The sequence below is a fragment of the Macadamia integrifolia genome, chromosome 7 (assembly GCF_013358625.1).
Source record: "Macadamia integrifolia cultivar HAES 741 chromosome 7, SCU_Mint_v3, whole genome shotgun sequence".
Classification (NCBI taxonomy): domain Eukaryota; kingdom Viridiplantae; phylum Streptophyta; class Magnoliopsida; order Proteales; family Proteaceae; genus Macadamia; species Macadamia integrifolia.
In genome coordinates, this window is record NC_056563.1 from 4,123,668 (window position 1) to 4,146,622 (window position 22,955).

Genomic DNA, 22,955 nt, shown 5'->3' on the forward strand with positions numbered 1-22,955 from the left:
TATAAATCATACCAGAGGCTATTTTACATTGACCTAAATGGCCCATCAGAGAGAGAATTAAGACACCCCATTGAACTGCATTTACCTCTATTTTTCCCCTGTTCATGGCAGCATTGGCAGCTGCTGCAGTAGCATCCTTGACAGCCAATATGGCAGCAGCAGCAATTTTCTTGGCCTCCTCGCTGGTACCATTTTGTGAAACACTAGGTCTCTTTTGTGGCAATTCTTGCCCAGATGATCCTGACTTGTTGGGCACCAGTCCAAGAGCAGTCATCCAACTCTATAAAACAAGATAAAGGTCAAACATGGTCCTAGCTGATAATTATATCATCTGTTCGTTATAATAGCTATCAACAGTAAGAGAAACAGAACTCTCACTTGGGAAGTCTTCCGCTCCATCTTTTTACTAGCTGAAGCAGGCTGCTTTGCAAATGACTGAGGAATCTTAATTGATACGCCCTTGTTTAGTTGTTCCCATACAGCATTAACCCGGGCTTTCCTTTCTGCAGTGATGAAAGCAACCCAAACATAAAAAATAAAATCACTTGACATGCAGTGAATTATAACCAAAAATGGGTCAGTGGTTTTTTGGTTCAATCTGGAGAATAGATCACTAATTACTGATTGCAATACTTAAGGAATACAGTAATTGTGATCTTTAAGGAGCACATGGTACACTGAAATTCATATGAGCAAGATGAAGAAACTTCATTTCCACAGGTGTTAAATTTCTTTAGTTGGAGAATGTAAAGCTTGCTGGTTACTCTGGTAACATGGGATGCTTACTTCATCTTTTGGTGCACAAGTTCCATTGTAAGTACAAGTAGATATGCCTTCCTGAAGCCCTTTTTTAAAGTGAGGCTTTGCTAATTGGGTCTACCTTCCTCCCTCCCCCCGGGTATACGATGTTTTAACATCAGTTTTTGTTTATAAATAAGAAATAGTTCTTTCAACCGAATTATGTAAGAATATAAACTCCTGTCAACAAGAGGAAGATCAACTTGCATTTATAAAAAGCGAGCACAAAGACAATGGAAGCACCGTCTCATTTATAAATATGATGTGTTAACATTGAAATCACACATCATAAAGGAGTGATTGGCCACAATTCTTAAAGGACACCTCCTTGTCTAGTTAGAAGAAAACAGGTTTCTTGCTTTAGTTGAAATTTTTTACTTCTATGAAATAGTAAGCATTACCTCATCACATGCTCCTCTTGGAAACCAAACATTAGGTTCCACATTACTCATCTTATCCCAACAATAGGCGCTCCTGCAGCCATACACCACCCAAGGCCGTACTTATTTCACCATAAAATCAAATTTGGTAAAACATTTATTTCAGCCCCTTGATTAAATAAGGAATTGAAAATTTGGAGAGAAAAATATTTTCTTTTCAGGGCAATCCTGTAAAATGAAATCCTACAAATTTTAGGGGAAGTCTTTTTCAGAATTTGCTCATCGAGAGCCAATAGACTGAAAGCCGTTGAGGCCTGATAGTCGGCCAAGCCTTCATCCCTGAATGCTAAAAACTAGCATCCTTTCATTTGAAATCAAGTATGGTAAATTCTGTTGCCCAAAGAAAATCCCAATTGATCAATCTCTGAAGTTGTTTCTGCTCAATCTCTCTGGTTTCTGTTGATCCTCTTTTTTTCTATTGTAAGAGTATTTGACGCCTTTTTATTTGTTCTTCTATCTGGTTTCAGTTGTTTATTTATTCAGCACAAATTCCAATTCATTTAAGTATCTATTAACCCCAGATAATCAATAAAACAGATTCAATCAACTTTCAAAGGTGCTCCATGATTGTTATTGAGTATCCAGATTTTTTCCTCTTTTTTCTTGCCCGGGAGGGGGTGGTGGGGAAGGGGGCGAGTGTGGGCATGGTTGGAGTAGTGATGATGACAAATTATTTTGAAGGAAAATATTGTTGCTGATTTTTTTATTGCACCTTTAAAGAAGTTGGTGGATTTTATTTTGTACCTCTTGAACTAGAAGCGCCCAAAGTCCAATTGAGCGAGCAGTAACCATCTAACTACTTCAAGTAAATGGAAGAAAAGTATCTTGCAAGTAGATGGAGAAAACCTAAATTTTGCCACAGTAGAACTGTTCACCCAAAGATAAGGAGTTCTTGTTTGTAGAGTATGCAAAACTGGTCTGAAATACCCAACAGGTGGACAGAGAACATACTTTTCTTTGCTGATAAATGGTTTACACGTTGCTATTGCAAAATAGCTCCTCCATTCACCCATGTTAAGTGTATTTCTTTTGTGCCTATGTATCTTGTGTTTTATCATGGGTAAGAAAATACTCACACTAATCATCAGTTGCAATTAGAAACTTATCAAATCCTTTTTGCTGTTGCATAACCTTTTACGGGATGGACATGTCCAGGGATCATGTAGCAGTTTAGAAATATTCTGGCAGTTACAGAGTTCAAGTTCAATTTTATAACAGAATCCTATGAAAATTTATTCACTTAATTAAGTTTGATGTTGAATGGGGTGATGACTTGTGTCTAATATGACACCAGCCCTCTTTATTTATAACAATAGAGAGAAGGTTCTAGAGAATTACAAAGACCATTAAACCCCTTAGGGACCGTTTGGTAACTGATATTTTCCTTAAAACCCATTATTACAACACTCCCCCTCAAGTTGGTGCATAGATATCACATATGCCCAACTTACAGATAATAGGATGAAATATCTTACTACTAAGACCTTTAGTAAATACATCAGCCAGTTGTTCATTAATGAGAACAAAAGGCACAGTGATAAGGCCCAGATCCAGCTTCTCTTTGATGAAGTGTCGATCATAGTTGTCAAGGCGTCGCCTTGGCGTCGCCTAGGCGACGCCTTGGCGTCCAGGCGGTTTGCCTGGAGCCTAGGCAACAGCCGCCTTGTTGCACTGCATGTCGCCTTCTGTTTCGGCACTTATTTATGCCAAATATCATTCAAGTAAATGTTTTTAATATTTGTTATTTCATGTTTTTAATATTTGTTATTTCATTTACTTAAGATATTATTCATAAATAAGCAAATACCCCCTATTTGAATCCAATAAAAATAGTTTAAAAATCAAATTCCAAAAGGATAAAAAGTCAACCCCCCAGTCCAAGAACAAAAACTGGATTTTGGTTATAGGGACGATTTTCAACTTTTAAATGCTAGGGTTTTTCTCAATTATGAAAATTTTATAAATTCTATCATGTTAAAACATTGCTAAAAATCAAAAGTCCGGTAAAAAAATATTTTGTTTTGATATTCATAAAATTATTTTCATTCAGGCGATTTTAACAGTATTCGCGCACTTAAAAATAAGTTTGACTGAAGCATTACTTTGTCATTGCAACTCAGATTTAAGTAATCTTAGACTTGTTTGAAAGCTGGTTTTATATTATAACTAATACAAAAAGTCTCATGTAAAAATAAGATCATTTGACCAGTCAAACTTATTATAGAATAAGAGCATTTATCTAAATGTTGATTTTTTATAACTTAATATGACTTAATGTTAATTTTTTATGATTTGATGTGGCTAAATGTTGATTTTTAATGACTTGATGTGGCTTAATCTTGATTTTTTATGATACAAGGTATATATAACTTACTAAATAATGTTAGAAAATAGGAAAAATAAAAAATAACACTTGTTCGCCTAGTTCGCCCTAAGGCGGGCGCCTTCTCGCCTAAGCGCTTAGACAACCCTCTACCGCCTTGGTTCGCCTTGGCGCCGTGACAACTATGGTGTCGATCGATCTCCACATGCTTGGTTCGATCATACTAAATAGTGTTATGAGCAATGTTAATGGCAGATTTGCTGTCACAAAAGAGCTTCATAGGAAGGGTAGCAAGAACAGCAAAATCAGTGAGAAGACCATGAAGCCATAGGAGCTCACAAATGCCATGTGCCATAGCACGGAACTGTGCTTCAACACTTGAACGGGCAAACACGGCTTGCTTTTTGCTATGCCATGTAACAAGGTTACCACCAACAAAGGTGCAATAACCAGTAGTAGACCTGCAATCATCAGGGGAACCTACCCAATCCGCATCTGTGAAGGCCTCCACCCTAAGGTGATCATGAGGAGAAAAAAAGATACCACGTCCTGGGGCAGATTTCAAGTACCGGAGAATACGCAGCACAGCTTCCATGTGAGTCAAGTAAGGATCATGCATATACTGACTAACCAGGCTAACGGCAAATGCTATGTTAGTATGTGTATAAGAGAGATAGATCAACCGCCCCACTAATCTCTAATATCTCCCCTTATCTACCGGATCACCTTCCTTGCTATTCAGATGACCATTAGCTTCAATAGGAGTGTCTGCCAGCTTACACGCCAACATGCCTGTCTCAGAGAGAAAATCAAGCACATACTTCCGCTGAGACAAGTAGATCCCACGAGAAGACCTGACAACTTCAATGCCGAGGAAGTAACGAAGTTGTCCTAGGTCTTTGATCTCGAATTCCTCACTCAAGTATCTCTTGAGGCAAGAGATTTTCACTAGATCATCACCCGTAACAACAGTATCATCTACATAGACCATTAGGATAGCAATCTTCCCACCAGATCTCTTGATGAACAGAGTGTGGTCGGCATTGCTTTCAGAGTAACCTATAGCAACCATTATGAGGGGATTGCTTCAGCCCATACAGAGCACGCTTCAGCTTGCATACCTTCCCTTGGGTTTTGGAGCAAGTGAACCCAAGAGGAATATCCATATACACTTCCTCTGCAAGTTCCCCATGAAGGAAGGCATTCTTCACATCTAACTTCTGGAAATCCCAATTTAAGTTGGCGGCACAAGCTAAGATAACACGAATTGTGTTCATCTTAGCAACTAGAGAAAAAGTCTCCTGGTAGTCAATCCCATAAGTCTGTGTGAAGCCTTTGGCAACAAGTCTGGCGTTGTACCGATCCACTATACCATCAACCTTCTATTTTACTGTGAAGACCCATTTGCACCCAACTGTCTTCTTTTGTGAGGGAAGACACACCAGATCCCATGTGTCATTCTTCTTCAGAGCCTGCATCTCTTCAACCATAGATGCCTGCCATTGTGAGTCTGCACTCGCTTCCTGCCAGGTATGAGGAATGGACACAGAGGAAAGAGAAGGCACAAAACTATAGTAGGAAGGAGAGAGTGAGTCATAAGAAACAGTTTTAGCAATAAGATGTAAAGTACAAGACCTAATGCCTTTATGAACATCAATAGGCAACTCAAGAGACTGATCAACAGGAGAAGGAGAATTACTAGGGTCAAAGGGGACAAGATCAGGCTCAAGAGGAGACGACTGGCATAGTAAGGTAGATGCTAGATGTGTAGTGGTCTGAGTCTGCTCTCTGCGACTATACACATGTATCTCTAGCCAAGGCGCAGTAGGAGTAGGAATGTCACACTCCCCTTAAAACGGAATACTAGCAAGGATAATCAAGAGACGGCGACACATCTTTCACAATGGAAGGAGACTCCCCCTAAAGAGGTGTCGCAGTGTAGTATGACGCAGATTCGTGGAAGACAACATCCATAGTTACAAACTTACGCCAAGTAGAAGGATGAAAACACCAATAGCCTTTCTAAGTAGAGCATACCCCAGAAAAATGCATCGAAGACCACAAGGATCAAACTTTCCATGAGGATGATGATCGCGAGCATAGCAAACACTACCGAATATCTTAGGAGGAACAGAAAAAATAATGGAACCTTGAGAAGATCCAGAGGGGAGCAGAAGGCATGAAACCGAGAAAGCATTCGGTTGATAAGAAAGGCAACAGTGAGAATTGCGTCGCTCTAGTATTGGGGAGGAACATGCATCTCAAACATAAAAGAGCATGCTACCTCACAAAGGTGGCGATTCTTCCGCTCAGGAACCCTATTCTGAGCCGGAGTATTCACACAACTAGTCTGATGAATCATCCCATGATCGGAAAGGTAAGCTTGAAAGGACCCTTCAAAGTATTCCCGGCCATTGTCGCTTCAAAGGATCTTAATGGTAGCACCGAACTGAGTCTGGACCATGCGGTGAAACTGCTGAAAACAATAGGTCTCGCCCTTGGTTCGCATCATACAAACCCAAGTAGTCTGAGAATGACAATCAATAAAAGAGACAAACCACCAAAACCATTGACAAACACATAGCGAGATGGACCCCAAATATCATAATGTATCAATAAAAAAGGAGTGGAACTTTTATTTCCAGAAACAGAATAAGTGATTCGAGTTTGTTTGGCCAAAACATATGGCTCACAAAAAAACTGACTCGAATTACAATTTTTAAAGGAAAAACTCTGACTAAAGTTCCCAAAGGGGGATGTCCCAACCGACGATGCCACGCAGTAACTCAGAGATGGGAGGTGACGTAGAATATGTCTGAAGAGCCTAACCAGAGACCAATGCCGAGTCATTATGAAGCAGATATAGACCACTACGTACCCTACCAGAGCCAATCGTTGCCCCTGTCACCAAATCCTAAAAAACACAATGAGACGGGAAAAATGTGACTTTGCAATTAAGACTGGAAGTAAGACTACTAATGGACAAAAGGTTAGTGGGAAAATAAGGAACATGCAATACAATAGAAAGGGATAAAGAGGGGATACAGCCAACAGAGCCCTTCCCCAGAATAGTGGAATAAGTCCCATTAGCCAATTTAACCTTACCATTACCAGGACAAGTAATGTACTGTGATTCTGTGAAAAAAGAGACAAGCGGCCTGTTATATCATCAGAAGCCCCAGAGTCTATAATCCAAGGGGTAGAAGGGACAGATATAGTATGGCCACAAAAGGAGATACTTGACCTAGAAGGGGTGAAATAAGCAGAGCTCGCAACCACAGGTGCAGGAGAGTTTGGATGTGTCAAGAGGTGCTGGAGGGCAGGAAGCTCGTCAAATGATAGCGAGGCTACTGAGGAGCTAAGAGCAGAGTCAGAGTCAGGGCTCTCAGCATGGTTGGCCTATCCAGAAGTACTGGTATGACCCTTCCCTCGTCCTTTTCCAGTTGTATCAGCAGGACGACCATGAAGCTTCCAGCAGTGCTCCTTGGTGTGACGCTCCTTCCCACAGTAATCGCACTTCACTGGAGTCCTAGTAGAGGAGCCACCAAACTGTGGGGGTGCACTAAGGGACTGAGTGCTAGAAACAAGTGCAGATCTCTCAGGAGTGGCAGTTTGCTGTGGAAGCATAGTGGTACATCGACTATCCTCAAGTTGGATCACTGCATAGGCTTGATCCAAGGTTCCAAAGGGGTCACGACTCAAAACCTACTACCGCAACTGATCAAACTCCACATTCAAACCTGTCAAAAAGTCATAAACCCTGATTTTGTCCTCTCGCTTTTGAAACTTGGTGACATCTTCAGCGGTGGAAGGAGTATACTCATCAAAATCCAACTCAGTCCATAGTGACCACAACTCAAGTACTACCATGACAGAGTAAGCCATCTCTGCCTTAGATCACGAACCTTCTGGCCAAGTTCAAAGAACTGAGCATCATTCCCTGCCTGGGAATCGATATCCTGGACAGATTTCCAGATCTTCGTAGTGGAGTTGAGGAGATGGCCACGCGAAAGCTATGGCAATATGGAGTTGACAAGGAAGGCCATAACTAGAGAGTTAGCACACTCCCACTTGTCAATCTCAGTACCAGTGGTCAGACGCTTCGTGGTTCTAGTGAGGTACCCGTAATAGCCACAGGACTTGATGGAGATGCAGATCAAGCGTGACCACATCAGGTAGTTTGTGCCATCAAGCTTGATAGCACAAAGAGGAAAGGAAGGAAGAGCCGTGGTGTCTCCGCCAGTAGAAGCAGATGAGATGGCAGACATGGTTGCTACTGAAGGGGGCTATGAAAATAGAAGAGACACTAGCCGGAGATAGAGAAAGAACCAAAATAACCAAAAAAAGCTAGAAAACCCAAAAATCGATAAGGGTAAAAACCTGAGAAAATGATTTTGGGGATAACTCTAGAACAGAGACCTCAAAGGAAAAAGTGGTCGGTACATACCACCACAAGGAAAAGAGGCACCAATCACAACAAACATCAAGACGATCGGAGCATCGAGCGGGTAAAAAGCATCCCGACAATGAAAAAACGTTCTCAGGGAGAAAACCCTGAAAAAGTGAAAAAAATGTTCTGGGTCTCTCAAATCATAGTAGAAGAGAGTCTAGGAGCTCAGAGGAAAGATGGGTGGAGGCTAGAAACCCTCTTGGTGGTTTAAGAAGCTCCCACCACGAGAGAGAAGCAAATGAAGAGAGATGGAGGGAGGCACTGGGAGAGAGAGAAATAAGAAAGAGGCAAAGAGATGGAGAAGAGGGAGAGCCCTTAGGGTTTTGGATCCTAAGGCTCTAATACCATATTGAATAGGGTAATGACTTGTGTCTAATATGACACCAGCCCTCTTTATTTATAACAATGGAGAGAAGGTTGTAGAGAATTACAAAGACCATTAAACCCCTTAGGGCCCGTTTGGTAACTGACACTTTCCCAAAAACCCATAAAACTCATTATTACGACAGATATGCTTATACACCATGTGATGCAGTTAAGATTGTACAGTTGCCCAATCAGGCCTTGGAAGACTTTATTTTGACCCATGGGTGGGTTCTAATAGGCTTTGGGCTTTTTATTTTTGGGTTTATTGATGTAATGGTCCTCTTTTATAAACCCATATTAATTCTGAATAGGGGATTCACTTTATTAGCTAGTCTAGTTATAGACTTATAGTCCTGTTTCTTCATTTATTTGTTATTGAGTGTTTTTTTAGTTTGGCTGGATTAGAACTTTAAGAGCCCTTATGTTAGTTTCCTAGTTAGTTTAGGTTACCTTCCGGTTAATGGTTAGTTTAAGACATTTCCTTTTTTTAGTTTGAGCAAGTTCTCAAGTCTTCGATACAAGTTTGTAAGGTGCTACAGCCTCGTACACCAATTTGTGTAATGAAGTTGGCTTGTTTCCTTTGGTTCTGTGATGATTCAGTTCCAGCACCCTACTTTGGTGCTTCGGTAGGTTGTTGGTAGTGATTCCAAAGTCATATCCCCTCTTCTTCTCCTCTTCCTTATTCCTTCAATCAAAAAAACTACACCCTGAGCATCATTCTTCTATTTCAGTTTCTAAATCTTCTTTCAATTGATTGTGTGCAATCCCTGTGGTTCTGTTCTTTTCTGTTTGTTGTTCTCAGTTTCATTCCTTAAGTTCTGAATTCAAAACTTGCATAAAAATCCAGTCTTGCAGGAATTTCAGTTTTCCTGTTCTGAGTAGGATTTCCGAAAATTCCAAGCCTTTAATCTCTGATTTCTTTTCTGTTTTCAGATCCTTCCATCGGTTTGGATTTTATTTGTTTTCTGATTTCAAAATCCCATCTTTCTTCAGTTAGGATTTCTGAAAATTCCAAGCTTTTAATCTCTGATTCTGTTTTCAAACCTTCCATCGGTTTGGATTTTATTTGTTTTCTGATTTCAAAATTCCATCTTTCTTCAGTTAGGATTTCTGAAAATTCCAAGCTTTTAATCTCTGAATCTGTTTTCAAAACCTTTCATCGTTTTGGATTCTCTTTGTTTCCTGGTTTCAAAATCCCATCTTTCTTCAGTTATCCCCAGAATCCTAGTCTCATTCTATTTCCAAAAATCCAATTTTCGAGCAAGTTTCCTAAAATCGGTTTCTGGTTTCTGTTTGGACCTTCATCACTGATATTTTCCGCATATATGGTTGTTGAGGTATTTTCCGCATATATGGTTGTTGAGGTCTATCAGAGTTGCTAATTTGATTCTATCTGGTTTTGATTCCTTCACTGTGATTCTAGTTTCTAAGGGATTTCTGGATTCCAAACCTTTGGCAATTTAGAACCTCGTCACCATGTCTTACCCTTCAGGACTGTCCACACTGCTGATGTGCTTCAGGGGGATTTCATTGCCATGGATCATTGGAAGGATCGCGAGTGTTGGACCATGAAACGAATGTTAGTGAGTTGAATGGTGGGATTGAAGGTGGAAGGTCCTCATCACAGTGATGTGTGTTTGGTATCTTACGTTCCATATCATGTTATGCTTGCAGAGCTTTGGGAATTTCTTTGTTGAGATATCTTTATTGTCAATAATCATGTCTAAAGTAAGATAATTCACATTTGTCTGATGAACTTTGCTTTCATTGTGAATAATCATGTCGTGTTAGGTGAATTTGACTACTGGGTATATTAATTGTGATAAATTGGAGAAGGCCAAGGATTTCAAGTCCAAGTCGATTAGTTGTGGTGGGCGGTGTGAGAGCATACTATTTTGCTAGGTTCAGGTTCATTGTGGATAAGTGTGGGATTCGGTTGCTCTGTGACATGCCTCATTTAAGTGGGGCTAGTTGTTTCCCAGGTACCCTACTTTAATGGTTATGTCAAAATTTATTTGCTTGGTCTGGTGTTTGAGTAGTGCACCTTTTCTGTGCTTCCCTACTCAAGTCCAGTCTTTGCTGCAGGTAACAATCCTTAAAGCATCACATATCTGGTTTAAACTTGTTGATGCCTTAAACCTTTCAGCACTATTCAATATTGACCAATTTGGAAATGTACCAATGCCAAAGTAGCAGTTTTGTTAATTTGTCCCAAGTTTCATAAGTTTCTTGAATCATATGCAGATTGACCCTAATTGATCTCATGGACTGAGATGTTGTCACGTCACAACCACCACTTACAAGAGCCTGACCAGGGCCTGGAGCTGGTAGGATATCTACAGGAAGGACCCTAAGCCGCCAAGATTGGCCAGCCCTAGCCTAGGTGGCAGTTTAGAAGTATTTGTAATTTGATAAAATATTAACTCAAACTTGTCTTTTAGAACTTATTAAGCTGTTTCTGTTCTTGCAGGAATAAAGTTGAGAAGCTTTGCGAGCTCTGCAACACTTCTGTGAACAAGAATGCGGTTTTGGGGGACAGGGTGCACATTGCTAAGATCTATTTATCATGGTATTAAAGTCCATGTACTTGTAGGCAGCCAGCATTTCAAAAAAAAAAACTATAGCCTAGGGTGACATATAACCACCGGGATAGGGGTTCTTCAATGATGGAGGGCCATTGACAGGAAGGAATAGACATCATGCCCAACCCGGATAAGATTTTTTAGTCTTTGTCTTTGCCGGAGAAATGGAACAAATACCGGCATTGAACGACTACTCACTAGTTGGTATGGTTGGCCAGAGGAGGGGAGATAAAAACCCCAGATAGTGTCTACCTGCCATAGCTGATAGCCCCCAACGCAAAGGTAAAAGATAAAATGGATATGAGGGTACCAAACCTGATGGATCAAGGAAAACAAATCGATGTCTGGTCATAATCTATTTTTGTATAGGTAAAAGCACTCTTACAGCCGCAATGAGCATCTGTCTCAGGAAAATGAAGTGAGCTAAGGTAACCTCACCAAGCGTAGGCAACCTCACCAAAAGGGGATAATCGGTAGGCCGAAGGTGCGAAGCTACCCACCTGCGAGTGTGTGCTTGCAGAGGGCATGGATCCTAGAATTTTATATTTTCAGCTTATGCTAGGGGATCCCTCGGAAGCAATGCACTGCACTATTACTCAGGTGTAGTGGATAGTGAGCGGGGGTTAGCTAGGGCGTCCCTTGTAATTGCCACACCATTTCACCACCTGGTTGGGTGACAAGTCAGCAAGGGTCCTCGCACCATGGACAAGTGCGGATAAAGAAGCTGGTCCAAAAACATAAAATAAGATTAACCTCTTGGGACATAGACAGGAAAGAATTTAGAATTAATAGATATAATGAGAAGAAGAAGAATTAACATAGCTTGTACACAAGAGACTAGATGGAAGGATACAGAAGCTCAGGAATCAGATGACTATAACTTTCGTATACTGTGGATAAAAATAATAAGTAAAGAATTATAAAATTCTGTTGTAGATGTTAAAAGCATAGTTGTCAAGGCGCTGCCTAGGTGGGCACCTTGGAGACCAGGCACCTTGACAACTACGGATGCCTTGGTCACCTTGTGTCCATGGCCCCCGCCCCCTCGAATGCCTTGGGTAGCCTAGACACGTGACAACTATGGTTAAAAGAATTGGTGGTATGAACATATCCATCTAAACTTGTGTAAGGAAAAGCGGAAATTATTATTTAATATAGTTAATGCTCCCGTTTACCCTTGGCCCTGAACCGTAAAACTGGGCAGGCTCGAGGGGTTCCTCATTAGCCAAAAAAATAATTAATGCTCCCGGGCACCCCAAATCAGTTTAGATGAAAATACTAAGAAACAATTTTGGGAACACTTGGGTAGTTTAGCACAAGGAATTGGTCAACGCAAAAAGATTATCATAGGGGGAGATCCAAATGCACATGTTTGTAAAGAAAGTAGAGGTTATGAAAGAACTCATGGAGGATACAGTTTTGAAGATAGGAATGAGGAGGGGACTTCAGTTTTAGAATTTGCTTTGGCTCATGAATTATCAACAGTAAACGCATGCTTTAAAAAGAGAGAACGCTTAATAACCTTCAAAAGTGGGCAAAATAGTAGCCAAATAGACTTCTTTCAAACTAGAAGAGTTGATAAGCTATATGTACGTATTGTAAGGTTATACCAGCGGAGAGCTTAACCATGCAACATTGGTTAATGAGCATAGATATGTGTTTTGAAATGCTGAATCGTAGGGAATGAGAGATTATTTACACTATGACAAGATGGTGGAATTTAAAAATAGAAAACTTGAAGACATTTACTTAAAAATTAGTCACACAAGGAAGGTGCAACTTTGATGAAGACACTAAGATGATGTGGAATCAGATGATTACTTATACCGAGAATGTAGCTACAGAAGTTCAAGGAGAATATAAAGGAACGTGACAATCATCTATGGAAACTTGGTGGTAAGATGATGAAGTCTAAGAAGCCATTAAGGCCAAGAAATCTAGTTTTAAAACTAAGAAAAAGACAGAAAATGAGTTGTATTTACTATAAAATTATAATAAATTAAAATTCAAAAACAGGTCAAGACATGTTTATGATTGTTAATGGATTAAACCATTATGATCAAGTGTTCTAATGGCTCCAAAAAAAGGGTAGAGATGTAATCTCAATCCTCTTTTATACATTCTCTCCCTGTCTCCCTACCATGAAACCCGATCAAGTTGCAAGACAACAATGGCGGACTTCCATGTTCTCTGAATTCCGAATCAGTGCCTCTATCTATTTATGTCGGTAAATCCCAGTTCCAAGGCAATGACTCTTCTTCCCTATTCCTATTTCAAAACCATATTTAAGTGCCAATGTCTCACCAGAATAAGAACCTTGTCATGCCACCTGGAATTTGGATTGGGGAAAGAGAATGGTCGGATTATCTTTTTCAACGGCCATCTGGAATTTGGATGTGGGAAAGAGAATGGTCAGATTACCTTTTTCAACAGCCACAAGCCTTACGGATCCTAAACCTACTATTTGATTATTGAATTGTCGTGCTTTTTAATTTTTGTGCTCCTTTGTGTACCAAATCAGTGGATGTGTTAGTGCTGGGTTTTGTGAATTTGGTAGTGCACAGAATATGTATGGGGTTTGGGGATTTTGTTTCGAGTTTTGTTTCGAGTAACATGGAGAGGGACATGGCCTCAAAGGAGACACTGGTATCTGCGTGGGAGATCACTAACCAGCATAGGTGCCACAGCAGCAGGAAGACAACTTAATCCAATTGGACTTTCATGATGTTGTCACAGGACCAGGCAGAGAAGCCATGAAAGAATAGACTTGTCACCTTCATGGCCTTCCTCATCTTCAGAAGTGCTCCTCTGCTGTCCTTCATTCATCATACTCTTCCCATTCACTCAGAGCGAGTCCCTCAAATTCTGGGGTGCATGTACCCTCTCCAGTTAGGCTCTAGCCCTTCCTCGACTTAACCAGGGCCAGGATCACCAGTCAAACTATGCCCTTTCCGTTGCTGTCACCCTCATAAACAGTGCCATGGCTGTTGGCTCCACGTATCTCATAGGCAGGGCTCTCAAGAACCACGCTGGTCTTCAAGACAAAATCTTCAGTAGAATGTCCTTGGAACCCGACAGGTCTACCCTTTCTCTCTTAGGACTTGGGAGCATGGATTTAGTTCTCGGTATCGGTACCGGTATTGGTCTGTGCCGACACCGATCCAATCAGGATCGGTGCGTATCAGTCACTTTTACCCCTTGCTTTTCAGAAAAAAGTATGTTTTTTCTACTGTTTTACCCCTGAAATGTTACAGATAACCGATCCGGATCGGCCAAGGATCAGGGATTGGTCTCACCTGAAATTTCTCGTTCCTAGATTTTGCAGGAAAATAAAAAATAAAAAGACCTATTTTGCAGTTGCAACAGAAAGTTGAAAGGAGCAGTTCAGAGTTATTCTAGTTCATAACAGGACATCATTTTGCCGTTCTAACAAAGGGTGATGCTGAGACCTGTTTGCGGCATCACCAGAAAGCTCCAATCATTTCCCAAATCCAAAAACCCAGATGCATCTTTCTGGAAGTGAAAGCAAATGACACACTTTTAGAAATTTGGTGTGAGAAGAGCATACTGCCTTCCATGATAGCGCAATATCCTAAGCTATAGGAATTGACCTGAAAAACAAAGCTTTGCTCTCAACCATAGTTCTGAATCTCCTCGAAATTTCCCAATTTCACAGAGGGTCGAAACGAAACCATAGGTTGAAATTCAGATGTAACTGGTTTCAACTAGTTTCGAGGATATTTCCCATGTTCACATGGTTCGACCAAACTGGTCCAACCCATGCTAGACAAACTCACTTATTTCATGGGAGACACATTGTTTCCCATATTTTGATAGAAACTCCTAAGTTTTGCTAGTTTAGACCATGAAAGGGGGAATTTGGCCACAAAATTTTAAATTTGCCTCAAGATCTTGTAATTGCTTCTACTACTATCTTGCATTTTCAACCAAGCTCAAGCTAAAGAGACCTCTTTGGAGCTTCAAGGTAAACCCATTTTTCCCCAAACTTCTTTTTTCTTCAACATAGTTGTAAACATAGTAAAATTTTTTAAAGCAACCATGTGTGCAACCTTCACATCCTCACAGTCCCATTGAGTCATCCCTAGCTTAGGATACCTGCAACATATTGATGATGGGGATTATTGGTGGACAAGGATGGAATTTCAGAACACTTGGACCTAAAATGTCATGGGATTCATATGTGTTGTATTCCGAAGAGTGGCTACGGCATCTACAATGGTACGCATCTCATGGATTGGAGCCACCTAGAAACTCCTCCTGGTATTGAGTGGCGAGTGTTGTATGACTAAATCACTGTCTAAGTTACATGTTTTGATTGTTTTGATGACTTATTAACATTTCCAATATCTAAGTTATATATAGACTGGTGTTTATAACAAATTAACAACACTAGTGTACAACATCATTGATGAGATAAGTCACTTAATGGGCTTATTTTATCGCAAATAAGCCTTGTGTTGGGTTATGTATGTGTTGGGCCTTTGATCCCATGGGTTTTATTTGTAATGGGCCTAAAATATGGGTAGAAAGTAGGAAAACGGGATTTATATTAAGTGTTTTTATTTAAGTTGTTTTAATTCAATAAAGGCCCATTAAGCCCATCGATTGTAAGGTCCCAGTGGGCCCATCGATTGTAAGCCCTTTATGGACTATTAGTTTTAGTGACCTACTCCAAGTTGGAGTTAGAAGGTCTAGTCTTAGTCTATTTCTAGTCCTAGTTGCAATAGGAGTGTCTAGTCCTAGGTCTATTTTGAATTCCTAGTCATATTATGATTGTAAACTTCCCTCTATAAATAGAGAGGCATATGTACCATTATTGCTCATATTTAAATGAAAGAAAGTTTGCAACTAAATGCTTAGAGCAGCTTAGATAGCTGTGGGTGAGAAGCCCAGGCTGAGACAGCCACCCCCTCGCCCACATTATCTTATTTCTCTCTTATTTTTATATTTCCAGTTCTGTCCTTACTTTCTGTTTACTGTTCTTACAACCATAGCCAAATAAGTCAGACCTGATCAGCCCTAATAAAGCAAGGATCGACCAGCAAGAGTTCTCCCTCTAGAATACCAATCGGCCAGATCAAGAAGACCTGACTCAGCCTCCATTGCATTCAAGAATCTTCCCAAGAAAGAAGTCGGTTCTGTCCAGCAGTGTCCTGGTCTGTTCAACACCAGCAAAGGCTCAATCGATCTACACTTGAGAGACATTAGAAGCCAGCTACTACTGTTCTTGAAGTTCTTTTACGACTTCCTCTCTCCAAGGTCAGAAATCAAGAACTTGAATAACTTCCAATCCAGCTGTCAAAAGTCAACCAATTTTGGAGGCTTTATTCCTACCTATAAGACCTACAATCGACCCTGGTTTCAGCCCCATCTGGAACCTTCAGAGCCAGCCGCAGGTAATCTCTTATACCTTAGCCGCAGGGTTATTTTCTACCATAAGGTTTGGGTTTTTGGGTGTAACTTTTGGGATCTATTTTGTTGGGTCTTGTGTGGGTTATTAAACTCTTGTTCCTTAACCTCTTTAATTATCATTTTGGAACTATTTCTCTGTGGGTTGCTTTCATCCTTATGGGGGTTATTTCTGGTTTTGTTTCTTACGTATCTCTGATTGTAATTCCACCTATGGAGGTTGTTAAGTTTTGGGATTCCACCCATGGGGATTGTTAAGTTTTATGGGTCATAAATCTCTACCCTGCGAGGTGCACTTTTGTATTGTTTGGGGTATATTTCGTGGGGGTTAGTATCTTGTAATCTACTTCTGCATTAAGTGGTATCAGAGCTATGGCTGAAGAAAGCTCCAAACAAATCACTCTGGAAGATGTGCGGCAATCCATACAAGCCTTGACTGCAAAGATGGATGGTCATGCTCAAAAACTGGCAGAACTAAGAGATTCTATTGCTGCTACTCACTCCAATACTAAAACTACTGCTGCCCAATCTAATGCTTAGCCACGTTATTTTCGTGGAGAATTCCTTGAATGGATGTATGAATTGGACGTATACTTTGACAACTACAACTTGACAGAAACACAAAGACTCCAATATGCATATTCCCAGATGAGTGATTGTGTTCGAATACAATGGAGAGTCCGTGAAAAGCAACTTCAAGCTCAAGGATGAAAGCTTAGAATGTGGGAAGAGATGCAATATGAGTTGCCAAGCATGTACCTATCTAAGCATGAACAAAGCATATACTTCCACCAGATTTCCAAAAGCCACCCACATGTCACAAGATTGCTATTGTCAATGAAGAGTTGGTTCATTGATGTTCCTATCAGTGGTATTCAGGTGAGTGAAATCGAAAGCGACATGGTCACAATGTTAGACAAAGAGATCGAACCCAAGGAGATTAATGCTACAACAACTATGGCGATTATGGACAACCAAGCGGAAGATCCTAAAGGGTACGATATTGAAGTAATGGTTGATGAAACCATTGAGGAGACTGTGAACGACAGGGACAAAGGACCTGAAGAGCCTATGATCAAAGAAGAGCAAGTAGAGGACGTGCTAGAAGATGACCTCATGGATACATCTAAAGACTTTGAGGTTGAGCATTTGGAGTTCGTCATCCCATTAAAGTACCTTGAATATCAAGCTCCTCACATTCTAGGCTATATCTTTATTATCAAAGAGATACCTGAATATTTCTACAACGTGAAGAGGGACATGCACCATGATACAATCACACTCACACTCTACAAAATTCGAGGACGATTTTTTTCTAAGAGAGGGAAAATTGATGCAGATAAGTCACTTAATGGGCTTATTTTATTGCAAATAAGCCTTGGGTTGGGTTATGTATGTGTTGGGCCTTTGATCTCATGGGTTTTATTTGTAATGGGCCACTTTAATGGGTAAAAAGTAGGAAAATAGGATTTATATTAAGTGCGTTTTAATTCAATAAAGGCCCATTAGGCCCATCGATTGTAAGCCCTTTACGGACTATTAGTTCAAGTGACCTACTCCATGTTAGAGTTAGAAGGTCTAGTCTTAGTCTATTTCTAGTCCTAGTTGCAATAGGAGTGTCTAGTCCTAGGTCTATTTTGAATTCCTACTCAAAATAGAATACAAAGTAAAAAAACACTAGCTCAGTCAGGGCCGGGTTGGGCTGGTCTAGGTTGAACCTAGTAGGGCGGGCCAGGACTGCAATATTACAGGCCGACCTTAGGCTGGGCTTGCCTGGGTTGAGCTAAGGGGACTTAGGGTTGGGCTGGGGTTTAAAAAATCCGGCCCAGTTGTACCCCTAGTATATGGTGTGTAACTTTAGGATTGGAAGTGAGGCGGTAAAATTGATGATAGGGTGATAGGGGCAAAGTGAAAACTTTAGGTACCTAGGTTCAATCATAAATAAAGGAGAAATAGAGGTTGATGTCGCACAAAAATTAGAGTAGGTTGGATGAAGTGAAAGGGTGTGTCTAGAATGTTGTGTAATTGACGAATTCCTTTAAAACTCGAAATGAAAAGTTTAGACATTTATATGACCTGTAATAATGTATGGAGTTGGGCGATAAAGAAACAACATATAAACAAATGTAGTATTCCTTTTAGAAGGCTCCTACCATTGGAAACAGGGGTCGATCAAGTATCTCTTCCTATCAACTGCGTCAACTATGGTTGCAAAAAGAGTTCATTCTTGTCCATTTACATAATTATTTACATCAACTTTCAACTGTGGCTGCAAAAAAAAAGTTCTTCATTTTTGTCAATTTTCATAATTATTTTCAACTTTTAAATGATGGGCACTATGTTCTTTAAATTTCCAGTCTTGTGAATAAGTTCATTTCGTTAAAACACAATAAGCCACCTATGTTTTGATAAATCATTGAAACCTAACATTTAGTGGATAACATATAAATACAATTCATTTTTTCTCAAGATATTTCACGGAAATCCAAACACCTAACCTCAGAATCAACTAGAAAAATATCTTCCACAATTTCATCCAAAAATAGGAAAATAGAATCAGGAAATTCAAATTCAGAAAAAAAAAAAATACCAGGAATTTTTTTTCCTCAAAGTATTTCACAGAAAAACAGATCAAACCTAAGAGTTTGTGGAGTTCATGCAAATAGCAGAAATAAAATATATGCAGGAGAGCAGTATCACTGCCATGTTAACCATGGCAACCAAGTTATGGAACAGGAATATTTTGAAATGTAGCAGATAAGGACCTTACCAACAAGAAGATTATTTGAGGGGAAAATGAATACAGAGAAAATCTAAAAAAATCAAAAATAAAAAAAAGAAAGAAAAGGAAAAACACCTACATACTCACCATTTTCTTCACGTTGAGCCTGTGGATTGGGAACGGGATCAACTTCTACAACTTCTTGGACAGATGCAACCAAAAGCTCATCTTTTTCTCCTACATCAGCACCTGCATCATTGTGTCAACCCAGTCACCCAATGAAGACTGAAACTATAATATGCAGTTTAGTACTTCAGTTCTACAGATGCTTTGTCAAGAATATATGCAAACACTCTATTTAGAGAAGAAAAAGAAGATCTGCAAAGCATACCTGAATGTCTTTGCTGGCCCTCCATCCAAGAGGAATGGCTATCGGTGCATATCTAATATTTGTTCAGAGAGCTCAGTGTTAGATGAGGGGAGCCCTAACGCCAAATCTCATGGCCTTTCAGTTTACTTATGGAATGAGAAAAATTTCTACATTTTACACTCAAGGATTTATGGGCTTTTGACTTATAATTATAATCTTAAATAAGTTGTAAGTTATTACATTAAAATCTTTATTCTAAATCTCAATATCATATTTTACATTTACGTCCTTAAAATTTATTACTTACATTTAAGCCATTAGAGGCATATAATTTAGTGCACGTAAAACAACTTCTATGGTTTATGCTTTCTTAAATTATATCTACATAAGCCACCATAAGCTCATTAGGCTCCTTGATGGGGACATCAAGGTGTACAGGCGCAAGAAGAAGAAGAAGCAGCCATCTGTGTGGCTGGAAGAATAGAAAGAAGAAGAAGAAAAAAGGAGGAAGAAGGAAAGCTCGATCCAGCCATTCCAACGCTGGATCGAGTCCCTTTCTCTTTCCAGATTTTAGCAGATCTTGTGGGCCCCATTAGTTATTAGTTTAGTAGTTTATTTGTAGTATATTCTTTTCCTTGTTAATCTTTTAATTAATTAGGAAACTACTTTATTGGTTGATTAGTTTTTAGGAAGTCTTTATTTACTAGTCAATTGACTCTTTTTATTTTTAGTAACTAAATTGATATTTATGTAATGGTTTAGGCCACGGTTGAGATAACGAATGTGAATTGAAAAAAAGACCAAGAGCAAACTCCCACCCCTCTCACGGTTCTCTCTCTCTCTCTCGTTTTTCTCACTTTTCTCTCTCGCCTCTTTCTTCTCTTAGTCTGATTAGTTTTTAGGAAGTCTTTATTTACTAGTCAATTGACTCTTTTTATTTTTAGTAACTAAATTGATATTTATGTAATGGCTTAGGCCACGGTTGAGATAATGAATGTGAATTGAAAAAAATACCAAGAGCAAACTCCCACCCCTCTCACGGTTCTCTCTCTCTCTCGTTTTTCTCACTTTTCTCTCTCGCCTCTTTCTTCTCTTAGTCTCTCGGCTCTCTCTTCTCTCTTCTCTCTTCTCTCTTCTCTCTTCTCTCTTCTCTCTTCTCTCTTCTCTCTTCTCTCTTCTCTCTCGTCTCGCCTCCCTCTCTTTTCTTTTCATTCTTATTTTTTCTACTGCTGTTTTGTTGCTGCTGATCTCCCCTTTCGATGCTCACTTTTGCTGCTCCACACTGCAGCCCTTACCTCACTGTTGCTGCTACACACTGCAGCCCTTACCTCACTGCTGCTGCTACACACCGCTGCCCTTACCTCACTGCTGCTGCTACACACTGCTGCCCTTACCTCACTGCTGCTGCTACACGCTGCTGCCCTTACCTCACTACTGCTGCTACACACTGTTGCCATTACATCACTGCTGCTGCTATCACTGCTGCTGCTACACATCGCTGCCATTACAACACTGCTGCTGCTACCCTCGGCTGTTGTTACTCTCGGTTGTTGTTTACTCTCCGCTGGTGCTGATCTCTCTACAATCGGCTGGACTTGTCTTCATCAACTAAAGGTGGACTGCATCTCTTTATTTTGGAGGACCTTGATCTCTTCTTTTCTCCTCAGATCTGAACAGCAGTATGGTAAAACACTAAACTAAATCCTCCCCACTTCCATTAATCCCTATTAGATATTGCAGCCCATTGACATTGAAGCCAGCCTTTGCCCTTTGCTTATGCCTATTATTACCGGTTGTTTTAAGTTGTTTCGTCACTGTTATATCTCCAAAGAACCCTTGCTGATTTTCTACTTTAGTTAGTTGCTAGAGGATATTAATTGTTTGTTTATCTAATTTGGGTGTCTAGATTGATTTGTGCTGAACCTAACATTCGTATGTCGTTTGTTCCCTTCCCCATGTCCCCACTTGAAACTTAAATAAGAATTTATGTGTTTTTTCGTCTAGATTATTATTGTTTTTGGCTACTTTGTTTATTAGTCTCGTTTTATCTTGCATGCTTAATCTTGTTTGCTGAGTTTCTTTGGTCCTATCTACCTAAGCCCCTTGAGTTAACCCTACCTAGTTAGTTAATCTTGTAGGAGACCTAGTCACCTAGGAACCCCCTACATCATCTTGGTATCAGAGCATGGTTTTGTCTAGGTTGAGGGTAATTAAGTACTGTTGTCCTTTGTTTACATGTCTTATCTTTTGAGGTCTAGTCTCCGTCACCGTTTGTCCGTGGTCGAGTCTGAGCTAAGAGAGCGATACCATAGATTAGAGGACACCTTTTTCTTTCTTAAGTTGGCGGGACCAAATAGCATTGGACGTTATTCCCTCCAAAAGCATATACTCGAGAGGGAGATTTCTGACCTCAGGATTGAAAGGGCTAACTACTTATCTCAATTAGAGATCCTCAGTAGACCTTGAGTCTTTAGTGGCAACCGTACCTTTGGCTGCCCATCTCCTTATGTCCACTCGTAGTGGTAGAGCATACCAGGATATGTCTGACCCTCCTAGCACCGCCACCCAATCGGAGCAACTGACTGAATTCATAAAAGCCGTTCAAATCATACAGGAAACACAAACTATCCATCTCAAAGCCCTTACCGATAAGTTGGCTGCTCTCGAGACAAGTGCCCAAAACCTTGATGGACAGCAAGGCCGTAACATAACTGGCACTGAACCTAGGGGCAGAGGCCCTAACCCTGAGGAAGTAAACGAAAATAACCAGACTAACGGTTATGACCAGATAGGGGATAACTTCCAAAGCCTAAGGCATGGTAGGGATCAGGGTAGGGGTCGAGGCCTACCGCCAAGACGCCAAACCCAATATGGAGATGATGAGGGCTATGAGCACCATGATAGAGGCTTTGATGTCAGACGGATGATTAAGGTAGATGCCCCTACCTACGATGGTCAGATTGACGCTAGGATCCTTCTGGATTGGATCAAGCAAATGGATAGGTACTTCGATTTCTATGACATGCCAGAGGAAGTCCGCTACCGGTTTGCTAAGTTCAAGCTTATTGGAGCTGCCCAGGACTTCTGGACAAACCTAGAGTACCAGGAGGACCACCTAGGACTTGAGCCAATCTCCACCTGGGTAGAGATGCAAGAGCGGCTGAAGAGGGAATTTTTGCCTATCACTTATAGGCTCCAGTTGTTGAATGAGATGAACACCCTGAAGCAAGGGAAGTTGACTGTGACCGAGTACATGAGCAAGTTCAATGAATTAAAAATTAGAAGCTGTATTCGGGAGGATGTTGAGCAGACACTATCCAGATTCCTTACTGGGCTCAACTCCGAAATTCAGTCTCGTATGGCACCCCACCTGGTGCGAGACGTTCCACAGGCCTTCAGGATAGCCCTTGAGGTGGATTCCTCCATGAGAACTTATTCTCAGAGGAAGAGCTTCCAAGCTGGGGAGTCCCAATT

At 40.4% G+C, this 22,955-nt stretch overlaps 1 protein-coding gene across 2 annotated transcripts in view; it reads right to left on the reverse strand.

Moving 5' to 3' along the window:
* LOC122084423 (craniofacial development protein 1) overlaps nucleotides 1-22,955 on the reverse strand; it is a 37,153-nt gene that overhangs the window by 2,318 nt on the left and 11,880 nt on the right. The window contains exons 1-4 of one of the 2 annotated variants that reach the window (XM_042652649.1): nucleotides 19,503-19,542; nucleotides 19,259-19,360; nucleotides 379-503; nucleotides 86-280 (exon numbers count right to left, since the gene is read on the reverse strand). In XM_042652649.1, the coding sequence (XP_042508583.1) occupies nucleotides 86-280; nucleotides 379-503; nucleotides 19,259-19,360; nucleotides 19,503-19,527 (447 nt within the window). In that variant the 5' untranslated portion in view covers nucleotides 19,528-19,542. Of the gene's footprint in view, nucleotides 1-85; nucleotides 281-378; nucleotides 504-19,258; nucleotides 19,361-19,502; nucleotides 19,543-22,955 lie in introns of those variants that run through there. The other variant, XM_042652648.1, reaches the window with a different exon arrangement.